This window comes from Diachasma alloeum, unplaced genomic scaffold (genome assembly GCF_001412515.2).
Source record: "Diachasma alloeum isolate Michigan unplaced genomic scaffold, Dall2.0 Dall_scaffold_01253, whole genome shotgun sequence".
In the NCBI taxonomy this organism is placed as follows: Eukaryota; Metazoa; Arthropoda; class Insecta; order Hymenoptera; family Braconidae; genus Diachasma; species Diachasma alloeum.
The window spans coordinates 11,675-34,041 of NW_021681362.1; the positions used below are offsets into that span (position 1 = coordinate 11,675).

Sequence of the window (22,367 nt, forward strand, 5' to 3'; positions counted from 1 at the left end):
GTGAATAGACCAATGAAATAATGCCAAGAGGCGTGGTTTGGCTTCAACCATGCTTCCGAACATTATTGTCAGGCTGTTGATACACTGTCGTCATATTTAGAAACACGCCCAGCTGTGTTTGGGGAATAAGGGCCGACGTACAGGCGTTCCAACTAGGCGATTTTAAAGGCACTATCGACTTAGACTAGGGACCAACGCCTAGGTGAGAGGACTAGCGCCCCCTCGATTGCCGTCCAGCTGATTGGTGGTGGTCGGGTAACGGATGACCCACTGCCGCTGAGATATCCAGGCTATGGCGAGAAGGCCCTAAGAGATTTCGAGACAGTCGGTGACATACGTTGGTGTCGAGTGGATGATTTTCCGGTTACTAGCTACAGTCATTAGTGGCATTGGTCCATAGTGGATCATGTGGGAACGTTGTTTGGACTAGATCCGAAACAGTGAGAAAGTGGGACGCATTAGCGTCCTACAAAGAGAATGAATGGATTACTTTGACCGGGTGGAATACAGTCGTTTCACGTTTCCAGGGATCCATATCCTGAGGCGAAAGGAGGGGTCTTGGCGTGGATCCATGGGCCGGGAGTTCGGCCGACTCCTGGAAGCCCGATCACACGTGCGTCCATGACGAGTAGTCCAGGTGTTGACCAGCGATAATATTGCTTTTACCAAGCATTGGGGATGAGTTGAGGTGGGCACAGGTGGGTGAGAAAGAGTCTCCGGATGCTTGTGTCGCACGTGCCTCTCAATATTCGGCGCCCTGTGAGGTGAGAAGGATTCGCAGGTAATTGTTGTTTCCTTCAGAGTTGAGCCTCTATGGAGAGAGAAAGAATGCGTCAGAGGAATGGAAACATCCTCGGCGAAGGAAAAATGGAGAAATGTCTACTGAAAGGCGCACTTTATCGCAATCACTCGGCTGAAAAGCCGACAATCGATTGAGTGAACTACTCGAAATTAAACCAAAATTAAGATTCAGAAATAAATGGTCAAAATCTAAGGGTCATATGGTTAATGATAAGGGTCACGAGGGTTATAATGATGGTCAGAATAAGTGTCACAAGGGTCAGATTACGGATCATGGTGTCATATGGGGCTATATGACGGTCACGTGGGGGTCACATGCCAATCGGAGCGAGCAGGAGGCGTAGTCCCGTATACAATAGAAATACATACAATACGTATGCTATACGATACATATAAAAATGTATACAATAAAAATATATGAATTAATATATATGAATCAATAAATATAATTTGACAAGAGATTTGAATTGAAAATTAAAGATTCATTCTCGGTGAAATGGTAGAATAATGCGAACAATCTAAAAACAATCCAATTCGTGAACAAACCTTGAGTGACTATGCTAGCATAATATGTAAAATAACTATAAGTAGTGTCAAAGTTTATGAACGAGGCCCAACGAATGATTTATAAGTGGATTTCTCGTAAAAATCCCAAAATTTCTCAACTTTATTTTTTTTCAATATGGCGCAGGCACAAAATGGAAGTTTTCCGTACTGATCTTCCCTTTTCCCAATCCGAAGATTGGTATTGACCCTTCCGCGAACTGGCAAAAGTGAAAGTCACTACGGAAAAATATCGTTCGTGCCTAGTGTCTCAAGAGGTTTGATGAGATGAATAGCACTCGTATGTGCCAACCTCACAGTCGTCAAAAATCTAAGTGGCAATCGACTTCGAGAAATTATTATAACAAAAACATATCTCATAAATATTGATATGTTTCTGATTTTTCAGAATTTCTTCAGATTTTTAGAAAACTTTTTGACAGCTAAGAAACGTGAAATCAGAAAAAAAGGTTTGTTGGGAGTAGAACTGTCACAAATGCCACTTAAAATCTGAAAATTTGCATGGAGGCATATTGGCATACTAGGGGGCTTCCCCCCCTGCTCGCTCCGCTCGCCAACCCCGGGGGGGGCTTCGCCCCCCCCCCTCGCTTCGTTCGCTCCCCCCCCCGTCCGTGTGTGTATAGTAATCCTCTATAAATATCGATATCCCCTTTATGACCACCCCCTCATATAGATATCCCTTATAAATACAGGCACCTCCCCATATAGGAACCCCGTATAGGCACCCAGCGTCGCCTGACTTTGAGCGTCCCCTGAATTTGAGCATCCCTTGAATTTAAGCGTCCCCTGAACTTGAGCGTCCCCTGAATTTTTCGCCGTATTTTTTTTATTTATATAGAGAGAAGAGAAAAATTGGCAATCCAAAATTCGGTGGAGGCATTTTCACCATACTTATTCCGCTAGACCCGTTGTAAAGTTCTATATTTTCGGAAATATTCAGCTTTAGAGAGAGACAGGCATTCACACGTAGGTCCGTATGTGCTATGGACGCCGGACTTGAGAGGTTAACTAAATGTACAATTTTCGGAAACAACTGAGAGTTTATGTGATCACAGAGCCAGCGACGTAGGAATTACCTCTCATGTTTCATATTTTTTCATTCGTAAATTTTCATGTAATAAAGTGATAACGTACTGTTTCCCTGGAATTTTTGTTACCCAAACTTTTTATAAATGTTCCAGTGCCAAGTTTCATCGTTGACATGGGGTCACAATGATAGACGGCTCTTCATTGCGACCGGGACACGCGTTCATACTGCTTGGGTATCAAGGTAAATCACATGTATTGTAATAAAAATCGACAAAGAATTAATCACACTGCGAGTAACATGAAATCGCTGTTCATCTGTCATTGAGATATATGGAAAATTCCACAGAAACCCGTTCAGTCATTTGACGCGATGTTTTCGAATTTTCTGACGTTTTAATATACTAGGAAGATCGCGCACTTAGCGCGCGCTACCTAGGTTGCATGAAATTGATATTTGTCGTCATTTTCATGAATTATAAATCCCCAGACTTAAGAACTACGTGATCCTACATTATGTCAATTTTTTTATTATATTTCAATCATGTTTTCATTTTTATATTAGAAATAATTATAATTATTGTCACAATTAAATTAACCAACTATAAACCATGTTCGATCGCAATATAAAATTATGTCCAAGCCGACCGTTAAAACTCATCTTTCCTCAATTTAACGAAATAGTTTTCCCCATTTACAAAAGAAATATTTTTAAATCTCTTTTACTTAAATTCTCTCACGTCAAGGTCATAAACCACTCAAATTTGCTCATTTCAGAACCCCTTGACAATTGCTTCACACAAAAAATTGTTTTTCTCGAAAATGCAGTCTCGAGACACTTTCCCCAACATGTGCAAGCAGTAAAACAGACCTCGAGAGTTTCCTTCTGAACCTCTCCCTTTTTTTTGTCTTTCTGTCCTCAACGAGGACTCAACGTACTTTGGNATACTTTAGGTCTGTTTTGCAGACCACCCAATAATTTCACGCCCTCAGCTATTTTTCCACCAATAAGGAAATTACCCTTCCCTCTCTTTTGAGAGTAACATCCCTCTTTACCCTCACTCTCTATCTTTTAGTTGAGGCATAGAATTTAAGAAAAATCTAAGTTAGTTACCACCAAGACTTCAGAGAGACAAGATCTTATGACTTGATCTCTCATTTATAACATTTAAAAACCAAATATTCGTTGTTAAGGTGTATTATCATCTATCTGAAGTGCTTAATATAGTCACTTATATATTTACGAACTTTAAATTCAATCATTCGAACTTTTTTGTGTGCAAAAATCAATTAAGTATTTGTTCTGTGTTATCAGTGCAATAATTTTGTTTTCACTTTCTCCGTACAAATTTCATTTTTTAATATACCAAAGTTTAAGTGAATTGTGTGTCAATTATTCCTTTCCTTAAATTAAAAATTCATCCTGCTTTCGGCTCACTTTCCGCTCGCAGCAGTTCAGGAGACATCGTTGGCGTACCGATTGGTATACCTGGGCTTTACAACCCCAGTCAAGGGTCAAGTTTTATTCACTCGGCTATCTCGTCAATTACCCCGAACAAACCAACTTTAAACAGAAACTTCAATTCATTCTCCTGACAACTTCACAAATGATAAAGATGTTCAAATCGATTCGTCATACACATTGACGGATCGAATCGAAAGCTTCATCATTACCAATAAATGATTTCGAAAAATGGAAAATATCAATGCATTTTTAATGGGGCATCAGTTTGGTGTCAATTTTTTGAACGTAAATGTGATCTTTCTATATTTAAGCATTAGGTACTTACGCAGATTTGGACAGTAACCGAGGAAATTTTCCTCATGAAGAGGAAAAAATTTGAATTTTCGCAGCGCGATATCCCAAAATGAAATTATTATTGCTTATCAGAATTTATCTATTGGATGGAATGGATAAAACACGGTATTAATTGCAAGATCTCGATAAGATCTTCAAACTAGTATATAATACATCCCCGCTGGTGAAGTCCAAAGCATCATTTTTTGTCAGAAACTATGATTTTTTAAGTGTGACATGAAGTAAAAAATAGAAACAATCTACCATAATTGGATGAAAATTCCACGAAATCAGATTTTTTATGTACTATTTTGAAGAAGTAACAATACTCTTCAAAATGATGTACGAATTCTTCACTTTACTTCAACGATAGTGATTGAAAAATGCGAACTAATCTGAATTCAGAAAAAAATCAAGAAATTCAATTCTTAGATAAAATCTCCTATAAGTTGATCAAACTTGGCTGTAATTAAATAGTTCAGGGGTCAATTTGAAGGCAATTTAATGTGCTTATTATATATAACATATTCCCACAAACTTGAAGAAAAAAACAGAAAATATCATCGTTTATAGAAAAAAAATGGAAATTTTCAAAACTTGACATGCCAAAATCGATGCATTATCGCTTGTAACAATTGATCTAATGGTTGGAATCAATAATGTAAGGTTTCAATTTGAAGATCCCGACGAAACCTTCGAATTGATATATGATATATCCCCGCTGATTAAGTATAAACCCTTGATAAATTACAAAAACTGTCATTTTCTAGGTGTGACAAAACATAAAAAATGGAAAAAAACTGTAATAAATTGATGAAAATCCAATTAAATCGCATTTTTAATACACCATTTCGAAAAACAGTACATGTTCTTCAAAATGATGTATAAATGTCTTTGTTTAAGCCACTTGAAAGCATCGAAAAATCCATCCGAAGTTAATTTTTCAAGTGAAATATGAAAATTCACTTATCGCCTAAAACTCTCATAACTCAATGAAAAATGGTCAGACTGAAATATTACAATCAAAGACATTTTACGACCGGTATATTCAACATCTATATTAAGAGAGATTCTTTAATGCCTAAAAGAGGTTAGGCGGTGTTTGAGGTGAATTTGACAGTGAATTTCTGTGGTTCCCGGTAGTTTATAATATAGATGTTGAATATACCGGTCGTAAAATGTCTTTGATTGTAATATTTCAGTATCGCTTTAAACGGGAAGGGTGGGGGGGAGTGGGGATAGTGAGACGATATGCACAAGTTCTGAAATTCGGAGATGCGGAGGAGGCCACAATAGCTCAATTGGCAGAACACCTGTCAGTCGGCTCGCAAAAGCCATACAGGACGGACGCATCTCCGCAAAGCTAAAGAATATTAGTTAGACGCGAGAGTGTGTTTGTACGAGTTTAAACAACTATCTGTATAAAAACCGTACTTAAAGTCCAATAATTATAACACATTGGGTTAAGACAAATTCTCATTATCAAAAAGATGAGAATGAAATGTGTTAATAAATAACTTTTGCGGAAGAGCCAGGCTAAAACAAAGCAAAAGTTACTAATAAGATGCGAGGCAGAGGATGCGGACGCGGTCTACTCCCACGTGATAACAAGAGTGATCCAAAACGTAAGGCTATGGACCACCTAAATAATTTAACCCCAGGAAAAAGGGGTAGAACGCAAGTAACAAACATTACTGCTGCTACACTGGAAAAAGAGATGAACAGAATGAGAATGAAATATGGTAACAAATACAAATCGCCTATTCCATTCTCTCCCTCACAAGCGAGCTCATCAAACTCGCAGAAAATGGAACAAAATATCGAGAAACAGTTCGATTCTTCCGAGAACTCTTCAATAGCGTCCGAAGAATCCCCAAATAATAAGAAAAAGAGGCCCAAACGTGATACCCAACACAAACAAACCTCTTTGAAGTCTACACAGGCGTCTAGCAATACAAGGACACCACAGGGCACCGAACTCGATGAAACGACAAACCTCGATGTCGATTTGCAAACCCAAGGTGAAGAACCCGAGATTAGTCAACGACTTCATCCACAACAAAGGAAAGGCCAAGATACCCGAAACGCACCAAAGCCTAGCAGTTCCCGCCCCCCTCCACTCCAGGCCAGAGGGAAACAGCTACACGAGGTTGCCGAGATACTAGCAACACACAACAATGGAGAATTTAAAGATAAGTTTCATCTAAGTCAAGCACAAAACTCTGACTTTGTCACTATTAAAGCACATGATATCATAACATATAGAGAATTTAAAAAATTATTAATCGATAATGAGGAAAAATTCTATACGTATACTCCCAAAAATGAAAAGAATAAGAACATTGTTCTAAAAAATTTTTTTGGGAATTTTTCAGAAGCTAATATTATTGATGCAATCAATGAACTCAAAATAGACAATATAACGATAATAAAGCTAAGCAAACTAATATTGAATAAGAAAACTGGCTCTTTTGCGTATCTAATCCAATTATCAAATGATTCAATTGTCCCTAACTTAACTAAAATCAAATACTTGCTTTATCAAAAAATAAAATGGGAACCTCTAAAGAAAAAGGCAGCATTCCAATGCAAGAAGTGCCAAAGAATAGGCCACTCAGCTGGAAACTGCTCTTTGGAATATCGCTGTGTGAAATGCGCGCAAACACACGAGCCTGGTCAATGCCCTCTCAAGGACAATTCTGAAAGACAACTACTTAAATGTGCGAACTGTGGTAAAAATGGTCACCCAGCTAACTGGAGAGGTTGTATATACTTTACCGGTGCATTGAACATTATCAACTCACGCAATGAAATAATTAATAACAATAAATCTCTAAAATTAAATAAATATGCCGCTAGAGTGACCCCTTCCACCACTTTCGCGGATAAAGTCAAGCAAAATAGTAATAAGAAAACATTATCCGCAGATAATAGAGCTTCTCAAGTACAAAATATTAATAATACACAAAGAAATCATATCCCCATGAATAATGTAAGGACTAACATCCAAAATAACCCAAATGATCCTCCACAATGGGCTAACAAATTGAAAGACATACTCATTGAGGCTCTCGATAATAAACTCAATGATAAATTAAACACTATTTCTGCTCAAGTAGAAAAAAACAAAGATAATATCCAAATCATTATGGATCATTTAAAAATTTCTAAAAATGGCGGTAATCAACCCACAAATTAACAACGATATTTATCAAGATATAGTACAATTAAATCACCTAAACCTAGCCTCAATTAATGTGAATTCAATTGTTAGACAACAGAGAAGATATTTCTTACAAGAATTTCTGGAAAAAAATAATATAGATATCGCGTTTTTGTCAGAAACAAAACTGAATGCTAAACACAAAATAAAATTAGATAAATATGAATTAATTCGAAAAGACAGACATAATTCTGAATTCTCTGGAGGCACTGCGATACTAATTAGAAAAGATATCAAATTCACAACAATTAATTATCCCAATTCTAAAAACAACAAAATTCTCGAATACTCAATTATTAAAATAAAAACTTTAGATTTCAGATCTATATATTGCATCAGTGTTTATGCCACCAATAAAGACCACAGGAAGAATATCTTCTTCGATGAACTTAACATACTCTTCAATGAACTGAAGCTGTTCAGCGACAGAGCATTCTACGTCATGATGGGAGATTTGAATTGTAGGAACCCCTGCTACGGAGACTACGACTCAAATGATAGAGGTAGAAATCTCAGACTTTGGGAACTCGCTAACGAGCATAGATTAAAATTGAATATAATTCCCCCCAACGATTATACATATATCGAACACCAAACTTACTTAGATCTTGCACTAATTGACTGTCGCCTAAATTTCACAAATTTAGATAACGGAAGAGTCCCAACAAAAATTTATGATAGTGATCACAGAGCTCTCATTGCACAACTAGAACTCGACGATAACTTAGCACCAATACTTGAAAATTCGGGCGAGGGACAGTTTTACCTGTACAAAAATACAAACTGGGAAATTTTCTCCAAAAAACTCTCCGATAATTATGAACTGGTGGTTCCAAATGATAGAAATCTCTCGAACCCTGAAATTGACGATTTTATTACTGAATTCTCGAAGCACATACGTGAGACAATAGAAAATACAGTCCCTAAAGCTAGTCCCTCTGGGAATGTCAAAAAATACTCAAACAGAAAAATCAAAAAATTGCATAAAGACAAATCTAAATTACTAACAATGTATAACAACTCTCTAAAAAAAGATCCTCATAAACAAAAACGAGAAACAATCAATATACACTCACTTTTAAAATCATGCAGGAAAAAATTAGACGAAGAATTTAATAAATCGGTTTTAAAGCACTGGAAAAAAATTCACAAACAAATAAACTATAAGGACACTCAAAAATTTATGCCCACAATAAACAACATCTTCAGACCTAAGAATAAACAAATTATTAATGAGCTAAGAATTAACAACTCTGAGAAAGCACTTCTGAGAGAAGCTAACTGCAACTTACAAAACATCCCACTAGTAAATAATGAATTTAATATTAATAATGAGACAGATATATTGAACGTATTTGGGGCCCATTATCAAAGGGTTAACTCACCAAGATACTTAAATAATAACACTCGTTTAAAAGAGATAATTGATAACAAAATAGAAGAATTTAAAAATAAAATGGCGCGAGATAAAGACACGAATAACACAGTAATAAATTTCGATCATAATAACAAAGCTACCACAGCAAAAAATAACTCTATTCTAGATAACTACTTTACCAACGTCGCTACGGTGAAAATGATTCTCAAATTTCTTCCAAATAAAATTTCCTCAGGAACTGACAAAATCCCTCCAATAATAATAAAACATCTTCCTGAAAATATGGTAACAGACTTAACGATACTATTTAATAATGCATTAAACAACTATTACTTTCCCGAACAGTGGAAAACAGCGTTAGTGATCCCTATTCATAAAAAAGGAAAAAACTTAACAGAGCCAGTGAGTTACAGACCAATAAGTATGACCCCTGCGCTAAGCAAAATATATGAAGCAGTTATCAACAACTCTATCTTATCAGTTACTAAAACACAAACCTAATTCCCGATAATCAATATGGCTTCCGTCACCAACATTTTACCCTACACGCGGTAAATAAATTATTATCAGACGTTAACGAGGCATTTTTTAAAAATCAGATGGTTGGAGCGGTCCTTCTTGATTTGGAAAAAGCGTTCGATTCTGTCTGGTTAAACGGGTTGACATATATTCTAATAAAAAACAAATTTCCAGAACCTTTAATTAAAACTATCTGGAACATGACTCACGGGAAAAATTTTAGGGTCATTAATCATAATAATAAACTAAGTGACATTTTTGACATAACAGAGGGACTGCAACAGGGTACAATCAATTCACCCTGCCTATTTTCCATTTTTACGGCTCATATGATAAATGNTAATTTAATGAGTCTTAAAGACCATAAAATAGATATAAATGATATATAATTATAATCGGCAATTTCTCAANAAGGTTAATAAAATGTACACACATTGGAATCTAAAAGTTAACCCCCTGAAAAGTGAAACTATACTATTCAGAAACACCGTAGAAAATATGTCGAAAAAGAAAAAAAACAGCATTAAAGACTTTAAAATCAAAATAATGGACCCCGAGACTAACAATATAACAACTATTCCGAACAAAGAAAACGTAAAATACCTGGGGATTAATATAGACAATCTACTCAGATGCTCAAGTCACTTCGATACTCAAATATTAAAAGCAAGGAAAAGATATAAATCCCTTGGATTCCTTTTCCATAATAAACATATTAATAAAAGGGCTAGAGTTNTTTTTTTTCCGCAAATAGCAAAAAAAATCCTATTTTTCAATTTTTTTTTCAGGGCTATAAAAAAAAAAAACTAATAAAGTTAGCAACCAATAACGCTTATTATAATAAATAAATTGTTATCAATTTGATAAAAATGAAGAATACCAATCTGTATTTCTTCCTGTTAATGTTTAAAGCTCGAGAACCATAAAATGGTCAAAGTTTATACCAAGTGAAGATACTACTCAATAAATGTTTTCAAATCTAGTTTTAAATATTGTAAATATGTATATACTGCTGCTGTTAAATAAAAACCATTGATAAAAAAATTTAAAAAAAAGTAAGAGCACCCGACACGACATTGGGAGGTCCCGGGTTCGATTCCCGGCTAGAAAGTTACTAATTTTTTCTCTCAAAAAATTAAAATTTAATTAATGCNCTTATTTCCCTCGTATAGAGGTCTGGAAAGTCGATGGATAGCATATAGCATCCCACTTTCCATGTAATTTATGCCTTAAAAACATCTAAGGTTGACCGAGTAGAATAGCCCAGGGGATAATATAGATAGTCAATGAAAAATGGTCAGAATTGGATGAAACAGACGTCACTTTAGAACTCATTTAATGAGCTTTCCAAAGATTGTACTATATACATGGTTCATAGAAAAGAAAAAAGAAGTTGAGCATAGAGACCAAAGAAAAAAGCCTGGTAACGCTCACGGATCTTTTACTTATGGACCATCAAGTTTCATCTCGTTGAAATAAATTTAATATCAATTCAAATTTTAACTTTGAGTAAACTCTAATTGTTTTTACATTATTTATTGAATTAAAATATATAAATTTTTTCAATCAATCATTTTCAGTCTCTAAATAATTCTTTAAAAACTGGATTTTCGACTATTGTATTTTCTACGTGTTCGCCCAAATATATTTGTAACGTGGACCATGAGCGTACTCTCGACATAGCCACATATAATTGGCCATGAGTAAAAACATTTCTTCTCAAATCAATTGCTATGCGATCGAATGTTTGTCCTTGTGATTTATTAATCGTCATCGCAAAAGCCAATTTTATTGGGAGCTGTCGTCGAGTAAAGGCGAAAGGATACTCATCTTCACATATAAAAATTATTCTGTTTATAAATACTATTTCATTCCTTTTGTCACCCGTTAATATTTCACATTTCAATACATTATTTTTCATTTCGAAAATTAATAACCGTGTACCATTGCAAAGTCCTTGCTGAATATTTAAATTTCTAATTAACATAACTATACTGAATTTTCTGAGTCGTAATTCATGAGGTGGAAAAGATTGAGGCAAGTATTCAAATATTCCGGTAAAAGATATTGATTAATTTCTTCATTATTATCATTGCAGTTTTCTGCGCTATCGACACTTGTATAGAGCCGCTCTGTTTCAATATCTAATAAATCAACTACCCGTTGATTTATTTCATCAACATCTTGATTTCGCGCCGAAAGAATTGCGACTGTGGAAGCAGTTTTATATTTTTTTTGTTTCAACAGTTCTCCATATGTCTGTATTATAATATCTTCATTGTGACTCGCTATATAATTTTCCGGAAGTTTCAACATATCATTCTCATCATTCAATGTTCCATTCCCCAGTTCTATTAGGTAATTTGAAAAATCTTTCTCAATTGTTAATGTCCTCATATTTTGAGTTAGTGTAAATTTTTGGAAATATTTCCATAGTGGACTATATTTTATTGAGAGACTCACTATTTCACTACGTGTTCCCCCTTGAAGCACGGAGTAGTTGACGAAAATCTCCTCCCATAATAATTATTTTTCCACCGTATATCACATCGTTATCCATTATATCTTTTAGCAATCGATTGATCACATCTAAACAATATTTCGGAGCCATTGCAGGTATGAAAAAATCGTATAGAAAGTTTCTATACAATTTGCGTATAGAATTTCTATAGGTTTTTCGTATATGATATTCGGATATTTCTACACAAAAATTCCCTATACGGATTATTTCTATACGAATTCGTGTAGAAAGTCGTATAGAAATGAACCGTATAGGAAATTTTCGTATAGAAATATCCGAATATCATATACGAAAAACCTATAGAAATGCTACACACAGTCCGTATAGAAAGATTCTATATGATTTTTTCCTACGTGTGGTGCCTTATCCCATATAAATACATCAGTTTCATACAGTTCTTTAGCTTTTTTAGAGTTCAACTTGATACTTGATGTCGAATCTTGATAAAGTGGCACTGGTAATCCGAAAGTTTTACGAACGGTCTTCCCTTTTGGTAACAGCGTTGCTGCAATTCCTGTGAATGCAGTTGTCATTATTTTCTTCCCTTCACTTATCATCAAATGCCATAAAGTATCATAAATAAATGTTTTTCCTGATCCTCCTGGGCTATTAATGTAAAAACACGTACAATGATCTTCATTATTTATATCTTCTATAGTCGTTATTATTTCATGCATAATACTTTTCTGTTCTCCATTCAATTTTTCATATTGCTCTTTTCCTCTTGCTGATAGATATGTAAAGTCTAATTCTTCTTCTATATTTTCATTTATATCCAATACCTCAGGCATGTTGCCGTAATCTGTACGAGTTTTATCTGCTTCATTCAATATATTTTCGATTTCTGATAAGGCTCTATTTTCTGCTGCTGCAGGTGCCATTTTCTTTCTAAAATCATCAGACATTGATGTTTTAAATTCATCCCATAATTTCTCGGGATACAATGGTCGACAATGGATTAAAATGCAAGCGAATAATTGTCTCAAGGCTTGTGGCATCATCCACACTTCTCCTTCCTCCATTGCTCTGGTCCATTCATGATCATCCTGTATCAGTCCTCTTTCCTGGCATGCTTCAGTGAAATTCGAGCATAATTTACCATTTACAGTTCGCAAATCATTGAAACTTGCAGCTCCTTTCACATTACATAATAATAAGCGCAAATGAAATAATTCCACTTGTGATAGATTTACAGAATACATTCTCCCAATAACAGTGAAGTTTGATTTTCTCTTCTGCCAGCCAATAATTTTATTATTAATTTTTTTCTGATTAAATGTATAGCGTGTAGGAATATCAATGTATAAATAAAGTCTTGCATTCTAATTTCTGCCATTTAATTCAAAATAGTTTAATAGCATATTTTTTTGTTCTAATACTTGCTGTAAATCAAATTCCTCTTCACCAGGATTTATGGTTATATTTTGTTGATTTGGAAGGTGTACTGGTAAACGAATAACCGAATGACTTTTATCATGTAATTTCTTTCCTAATAAACGCCAACATGCTTCGACTGGACCTACATAACGACTCTCAATATGCTGCTTAATCTCATCGTGTTCGATTGTATTTACCCCTGAATCTTCTTCAATTTCAACGTCGGCTGCATCATGTGATTTGTGGATATATTTATAAAAATATTTGACAGCTCTAATATTCAATACTACCTCTACATTGCAATGACAATTCAATTTTAACAATATTTCTGTACAATAAGGTACAACATACCTGTTATCTACGACGTAACCACCTTGTTTTTCATGATATTCTTCTGTATCTCTTCTACGATAACAGGGATACCCATCATCATCCATCGTAGTCTCATCTTGGAATTCTTTTGGAAAATGTTTGGAGCATCTGTTATTTATTAAACACCAATCACCACAAGGTCCATGAATCATATTTCGCTTGACTATATTATATAAATCTGGTTGTCCATCTTGGTCAGGTATTTCAGCAGAAATAAATTTATCCACTATGCAGGGCCGGGTTAATTTATAATCTCTCTTCAAATTAACCAGCATATGAACATGAGGTAATCCACATTTTTGAAATTCTATAACGTAAACCCAGGCTAATACTTCCCCAAATAGTTCATCAGTTATGATTAGTTCTATCAAATAATCTTTTTTCAAGTCAAAAATCCGGGCAACTATATCAGGTCTATCACATGGTTGTTCCCCCGGATCAAGATTGTCTAAAATTTCTCACCATCTAGGATTGCATGTCATAGTTATGAATAAATCAGGTTTCCCATATTTTCTTACGATTGCCATGGCGTCTTGATAATTGTGAGCCATATTTCGTGGTGAACCAATGAATGTTGATGGTAATATAACAATCTTTCCAACTCCCATATCATTTTCTTCTCCTCTTCTCTCTAAATAATCTATGAGACCCTGATACGTTTCACATCTGAGTTTCTTTTGATTATTCCTAATAAAAGTTGTACGATCTCGTTCCACTTTGACATAATTGTCGACTATCCATTGTTGAAATAGTTTCCGACCATGTAGAATGGGATTAAATCCCTTTCTAATTGCAATTAAATTTTTTACATAAGCTGACCGCGAGATTCTTTTATCACTGCTCAAACGTGTATCGTTGCTATCATATCCACCTAAACCTGATGGATAAAATAGCGGATAAATCCAAGGTTCAATATATGGATGCATAGAACTAATGAATTTTAATTCTTTATCTTCGCAATTCACCACAGTTACGTAAGATTCAGGAATTTCCCTATCCACCGTAGTTGAAAATGTCGCAGCAACTTCATTCGTCCTCTGGGGATTGTACCTATGCTTATCCATATTTTTTTTTTTGTTATTGAAAATCATTTTTATTTCAGGCATAGGTCTTCCAGATTGTTTCGATTTCTCTTCTTCAATCTCAATCACTTCTCTCATCATATAATAGCTTTCTACAAATTTATTATCTCTCCGTAAAGGACTGTCAATTGTATTCAAAATGGAAAGATCCAAGTCATTGACTGCAGACATTCTACAATGATTCGCAGCATCAGCATCTACCATGAATAATTGTCCACAGCTAGGTATTCCGTCTGTTCTTTCTGGATATAATGCTGTATTCATTTGGTAATAAATTTGTCCTTGAACCATAAAACAGTAGGGTCCTGGTCTCCTCCCTTCAAAATTCGTCAAATTCGCATTAAATGAAGCAAAAGATGAAACGTTGTTATAACTTCTAATATTTTTAAAGAAATTTTTCCAATTCTCATTTTCAATATTGAATAATTCCTGTAATTCTGCTGGATAATCCTTGAATGATGTTGCAAGAATAGCACCATGACTACAACAATCATTAAATGAATCTTTTCCCTTAGTGAATACACGTTCACCTGCAAAATGTTTCGTACTACAGTGTCGACAAAGTACATCCATTGGCCCAAGATAATTTTCAACGACTCCGTCATTAATTTTTTGATTATTTTCATCAAAACAATATTTTTTCTTCATACGATATATTCTTTTATTTTTAATCAGGTTCCCATTACCTCTATTCGTCGCACGATAACATTTCTGCCTGTGAGCATTATTTTCAGTTTGTTTCTTTTTCGCGTTCTCTATAGCCATTGCTTCATCATACTTGTGTTTACGACATGTTCTCTGTCTTTCAACAGCTTTTTCTCGTTTCACAGCTTGTTTTTCCATTTCGAGAATCTGTTTCTTTTCTCTACAACGACGTTGTCGTTGAGCATTTATCTCTCTTGATTTTTCATTTTGAATTTCTGTTTTTGTACTACTCTCTCCTTCATCACATCTCGAATTCTCCCTCGTTGTCGCTTCATCCCGTTTACGCGCACGAGATTTCCTCTGTCTTTCAGCTCTTTTTTCACGTTCCAAATTCTGTTCTTCTTTTTCCAATGCCTCTTTCTTCTCTCTGCACCGTCGTTGTCGTTGAGAATTACTTTCTCGTCTTTTTTTATCATCATTATTTGTTCCTCCTCGACTTCCATCATCACAATTGTCTGAATTTTCAGTCATCGTTGGAGATGATTCTTTTTTTCCATTTAGATTTGACATTGTGATTCTTTTTTAAAATTTTGTATATGATTATTCTTGTTTAATTCTGATTATCTACTCTCACGGAATCTTTTCATTTTTCATAGTCTCTTTATATGAAAGGATGACGTGAAAATATGTAAATTATCTTACATGAATTTACTTCATTGAGTTACAATCCATATTTCAATTCATCATAACAAATAATACCAATTTCAAAATTTAAGATAAAAAATTCCACTTACCCCAATGCTGATTTTATCACATATATATTATATTATATATATTAAACAATCACCCGTCTCACTCAGAATGTAATTCAAGAAATAATATGGCTGGTCTGCAACGCCACTATAACCTTAACTCTTTCTTAAAATTTCATAAACAGCTTCATTCTGTTGATAACTTCACCATGAATAAACAAATTCAAAGCTCCAAGTGAATGGAATAAATGAGACGTCGTTTTGTATCTCATTTAATAACTTTGTTAACCCATATGTGATATATGTTGATATAACATTTACAATAACAGTCTGCGAAGAAAAAAGCAATTCTTTTCATATTATTGATGCACGATAAATCCCCATTGGTCAAGTCGAAACACTAGATAATTATAATTGATGAAGAAATGTAAATTTTAGAGTACAAAAACATAAAAATTCGTTCTTTCCTAAAAAGTTCCATAACTCATTCAATAATTATCCGATTCAAATGATTTACCGCTCAATTCGAAGCTCATTTAATAAGCTTTTCAACCAATATAAGATTCATACTGATAGTCGACGGAAAATAGAGCAATTTTTCTCAATTCTGTTGAAAAATCTCAAAATTTCAATTTGTGACATGCGAAATTCTACACATAATCACTCATAACAGTTGATCAAGTGGATAGAATAAAAAATATTGTACACCATTTTGAAGATCTCATTGGGATCTTCAAATTGGTGTATGATAAGTACTCACTGGTCAAGTCCAAAGTCACGATAATTGATAAAAAATGCGAATTTCAGGGTGTGACATAGCATTCAGAAGGGAAACAATATTCACTAACTTCATGAAAAGTCAACCCAGTCGCATTTAACACATCTCAATTTGAAGAACGGAAAATGCCCTTTAAAATGATATACATTGACTTGAAATGAAAATATCTAAAAATCCAACCAAAGTTGAATTTTCAAGTAAAACACGAAAATTCGTTTTATTCCAAATAAGTCTCATAACTCGTTGAAAAATCATCAAAATTAAATAGTTCGCCTGTCAATTTAATGGTTATTTAATCATCTTTCCAACCGACATAAGATTCATACTGATAGTCGAAGAAAAAGAGAGCAATTCTCGTCAATTACGTTGAAGAAAATGAAAATTTCAATTTGTGACATGCGAAAATCGACACATAATCACCCATAACTATTGATCAAATGGATGGAACGAAAATTAGCATACGCCATTTTGAGGATCTCATTGAGATCTTCAAGTTGGTGTATGATAAAGCCTCACAGGTCAAGTCCAAAGTCCCGATAATTGATCAAAAATGCGAATTTTAGGGTGTGACATAGCATTCCAAATGGAAACAATAGTCAATAACTTCATGAAAATTCAACCAACTCGCATTCAACATATCTCAATTTGAAGAACGGAAAATGCTCTTTAAAATCCATACAAAGATATTCCCATTAACTTGACTCGAAAATATAAAAAATCCAACCAAAATTGAATTTTCAAGTAAAACATGAAAATTCAATTTTCGCCTAAAAATCCCATAACTTAATGAAAAATGGCTGAAACCGAATCATTTACATGTCAATTTGAAGCTCATTTAATAAGCTTTCGAATGACTATAAGATATATATGGTTCGTCTAAGAAACCATAAGAGAAAGAATGAATTTTAGGGTAAAAAAACCGAAGAAAGGACCACCGTTACGGCCACGGATCGTTTCCTTTTAGATAGATCAGTACCTCATTGAGTAATAACCTTGTGTAAAATTCCAGCAGTCTAACGGGATTATTCCTCGAGAACCTGGCTATTTTGTGATTTGCACTTTAAATTACTTACTCTTCTTTTCCACTTAGGAATATGCTTCATATAGAAAAATGTTCAATATATTGTCGTAACAGTTCTGAACATGAAAAAACAATTTTTGTCCAGTTCTTTTGTTTCCGATTGGAAGCATTGTAATCGTTCAAATTTAAGTTTCCTATTTTTTGTGTTACATCGATCCATTATGATCCCAAAAGTCGGGAAATGCATTTTTTAGACGGTGTCCGTATGTTCGTACAGATGTATTTATGTGTGTACGTAGCTTTTTCTTCAATTTCTTGCTAATGAATAAATGGAATTGAATCATGTTTTTCTCAAATGTAGGTATTGCTAAGCCCTATCCAACGCTATTAATTGAAATTCAATTAATTGATCCTTTTTTTTAATTTTCGGATTTTTTCTAAATTCAATTTCAATTTTCAAAATGTTCTAAAGTCATTGAATGACGGTTCAAAAAATTCGTTGGAATCTCCTTCTCACTGAGTTCGAAGATGAAAGTAATAGCAATAATCGTTATTTTGATTTCTGTGAAATTTTTCTGAAATTTCTTATTTTTCGACAATCAGAATTCCGGAGGGATCTCTGGATATTACGCTTCAAATGAATTTACTCATAGCTTAATATATTTGTTTCAATGCGACTATGCTAAAGTTAAAAAGTGGTTACGATAACTGCCTCGGTTAATTGGATTTTTAGGATAAATTTGGAAATTTAGAATTTTTCATGAATTTAACTGAAAATTAGTTTTCTGGTGGTACTATTCAATGTGATGTTTCAAATTCCTTCTAGTCAAGTAGAAATGAAATATCCCTAATAATTTTTCATCGAAATTTTCAGATAATTGAGATATTTTTTGATAAAATGATCAAAGAACGATGAAATAATAATTTTCATCATTGTGGAAAATTCACCTTCACTAATTATTCGAATTGCACAATAAGGGTTAAATTAATTCAACTATGATCAAAAAGAATGTTTGCGATCTCATTTTTAATTAATAAACTCGTGATATGAATATATATAATTCATAATTTTATGAAAAATGAAGCATGACAGGAGAGAACACAGGCAAATCTATCTTGAGCAATTGAAATGTGATTATTGTAATACTTTTGAATATATTAATGATAATCAACAGTAAGAAGCTAAACGTGGTTCATGTAGACGACGAACTTGTTGCATATGGAGCCGACGGAAAAATTCGTTTCAATAATTGAGGAATCGTGTGAAAATACTATATTTCGCTCAACGTCAGCCTCAGAAACCCCGCGAATATTCGAACGTTCCCCCCTATCGACAATTCTTGTCGACCTTCCGATCCCGAGGGAAATGCCCAATGAGGGGTGAACGACCATTTTTAGTCAACGAGTTGCGCCAAATCGCCTAGCAACGCGCCAACGCCTAACAAGTTGGCCAACGTGTCGGAACGCGCCCCACTCGTGTCGGTCGACATGACGCAAGCGGCTTAGATTAATTTTTAAGTCTTTTGTATGTGCCATTAGTAATTTTGATTTAATTATATTTTGTGTTAATTGTCAGGAGTCTTCGTCAGTTATTTATCAAAATCTATCGAACTGTATAAGGAGAGTCGGTTTCCGAAGATCAAAGTAAGTCATTTGTCTTTTCTGTCCGTACTCTCTCTTGGTCTCCCCTGTCTCTTTTCTGAGTCTCCAGAGTCGAGCCTCCCCTGAATCATAAGGTAGAATCACATATTAAAATTTATTTATTATCAAAGTTCAACAAATTAACAATCTTGCGAAAATTGACTGGCGCCCAATAGTAAGTTCAAGATAAATTCAATTGCGTTGAGCCCCGACAGCTGCTGATCCAATCTGCGTCGGGTGAGATCTTTTGAGAAAATTAAAATATTTCAACTGAATAATCAGAAAAGGAAAGATCTTGTCTCAATTGGCGCCCAACGTGGGGCAACTTTGGGAAAATGGTTAAGTGTAAATTCGGTAAATAAATTGAACGTCGGGTCAAAATAATATTTTCAAGCGTTGTCTAGTTGCCAAGTAACTGCTAAGGCACGCAATCTCAAGCGCAAAGTAAACAAGCAATTCCCCGAATTTAGGCTGTTCACCTTTTCTATTATCACAGTTTTGTATTCCTCATCTCATTCTCATCCTTCATTCTTCCTTGTATCGAATGTATATTGTAACAGTGTGTTTGCCAACCACAATCAACGGAGAAAATTTCGTCAAACGAAATGAAAATTGTTTATTGCCATTAAGGAAAGATCTCGTTCCCTTTAATAACATAATTTAAAGTGGATATTTAAAATGATTATCGCTGCGGATCATATATCGCTATATCTTGTCGATAATACTAATCTGAATAAAACACGCCCGAGTGAGGGTCAATTATTTGTGAAATGTCTAGTTGTTGAACAGACAATAAATCATCAAATTTTTGGCAGATATTGAATTTCGCTTCGTATTTGCCAGAATGAACGAATTTAGCGACTGAGCGTCAATATTTATTGACTGAGCATCAATACTTTCTGACTGAGCATCAATGTTGTTGACTGAGCGTCAATTACGTCTTTTGGGTAATAATATGTCGAACCGGTTTCGAATGAATCATAAACTGTAAACATTAAAGCAACAAAACGATTGAATCTCGCTTCTTCGTTGACCCGAAAATATTATATATTTATTGAATAGTAGAGTCTCGATTGAATCTCGTTTCGTCGTGCTCTCGTAATTGTTATTCATTTAATTTATTATCAGTGAGTGAGCTCATCTCACCACTGAACGAAATTGTCCGAACGTGTTGTAGTCAACAGAGTCGTGAATAAGAACGTCTAACCCTGGAACGAAACGGCTTTGTAAACGGATTTGAAGGATTAACGACTAAATACTATTTTGATTTTCTGGTGAAAATATCTCTGTTCCCAGGAACGTTTGAGAATTAAAATGGATTAAAATTCTCTGAAATGCTTGGAAGTACTGCTCGTAGTGTCGGAATTCAAACTAAAAATTCGAAATGACAGCGCGGACTCCACTGAGAGTTAGGGGCGAACGGAGAGGTCCCTCACAGCAATTGTCAAATGAGGACCATAATAATGATGATATCTTCGTTCCTGAAAGAGTCAATACCAGTAGGGAATCGGAGGATAGCTCACTCTGTAGGAAGAGGTACAGGTCGAGGAGTGCGGATACCACCCCTACTCGAACCTATTGTCACAGTTCAACAGCCACCCGAAATAAATTCACAACATATTTTAAATCAACTGGCAAACTTCCAAGCATCCGAGTCAGGAATACTTACGCATCTAAACGAACCGGGCGGTACGTCGAGGCGTGAAGGAGGAGGATCTTCCCGCAGTCATTCTTTTGAAGCTGATATCGAGTCAGACGAATCGGCAAAAATCGTGGCACGACACAGTAATGCGATGAACTTATCTCGATCTCTACATAGAACGACGTCGGTGAGCACGAGTCAGAGATACGTGAACTTTCAAAATAATGATACAAGTGAAAATGTCAATTCGATTCCATTTACATATTCTAACCCTGCAGCGGAATTTCCCCTGTTGCTTAAAGTCGTGGTGACAACCCCGCTGCCTGACGGTCAGTTCCGCACAGAGGGAGTTTTTGTGACCGAAGAAGAATATAGGCACATGAGAAATACCCCTAGAAGTCCCAAATTAGACAATGTCAATCGCCGAGACAATCAAAGATTAACTCGCGAGGAATCACGTAGCATAAGTCGCGGTCTCAGCCCTTTGACAAGAAAGTTCACTTTTCGAAAGTGCGTATAGAGCCTGGTATCTTGTCAATAAAAAATCATTGTATTCGTGAAAAGATTTTGTAAAGACCTTTCGTCACGAGTGGGGAGTCAAAAAGGAAGATTCAGACCTTCTTGGTAAAGTACGTGATCTGAAGAACGGGCAGACAGAAACATTTGCAGAGCTCGCCAGCCGCGCCCGACTTATTTTCGAACGTATGGAAAGACCACCCGAATTTGAAAATCAGCTGAGACAAATTGTGATCAAATTCAATCCGGGTTTAGCAATCGAAATATTAAATTTTAATACAAAGAATTACATAGATTTTCTTCATTATTTCAACAAACGTAGCTACATTTTCAAGCAATGTAACGTGACAAAAAAATCGCGGTTCAGTCAGAGAAAACCCCTGAATTCAATCAAATTGCCGAATCCCCTGGAATTAAAGTCGAGGAATTCGTAAGCGATGACGGCGATGTTAGTGATGAAGACCACTGTCAGACCCCAGACCTAATGACTACACAGACTAAGACGTCCATTAACACTAAGAAAACATCCAAGCCATTAGGCAGACAGAGGCTGGAGAAAAATCTCCAGTCATATAACGTGTAACGGCCATGTGGGGATGCCCGGTAAAACACCCCCACGACCCAAAGAACATCGCATTTCCCGCGACAATTATCCGATTCGTGAGTAGAGAGAGAGAGAGAGAGAGAGAGAGAGAGAGAGAGAGAGAGAGA

General features: G+C 35.2%; 1 protein-coding gene across 1 annotated transcript in view; it reads left to right on the plus strand.

The window, feature by feature from the left end:
* The first annotated feature begins 1,001 nt into the window (after positions 1-1,001).
* LOC107046265 overlaps positions 1,002-22,367 on the plus strand; it is a 40,116-nt gene continuing 18,750 nt past the window's right edge. Inside the window, 4 exon segments of the mRNA XM_029126683.1 lie at positions 1,002-1,100; positions 1,754-1,814; positions 2,489-2,548; positions 2,551-2,635. Of these exon segments, the coding sequence (XP_028982516.1) occupies positions 1,002-1,100; positions 1,754-1,814; positions 2,489-2,548; positions 2,551-2,635 (305 nt within the window).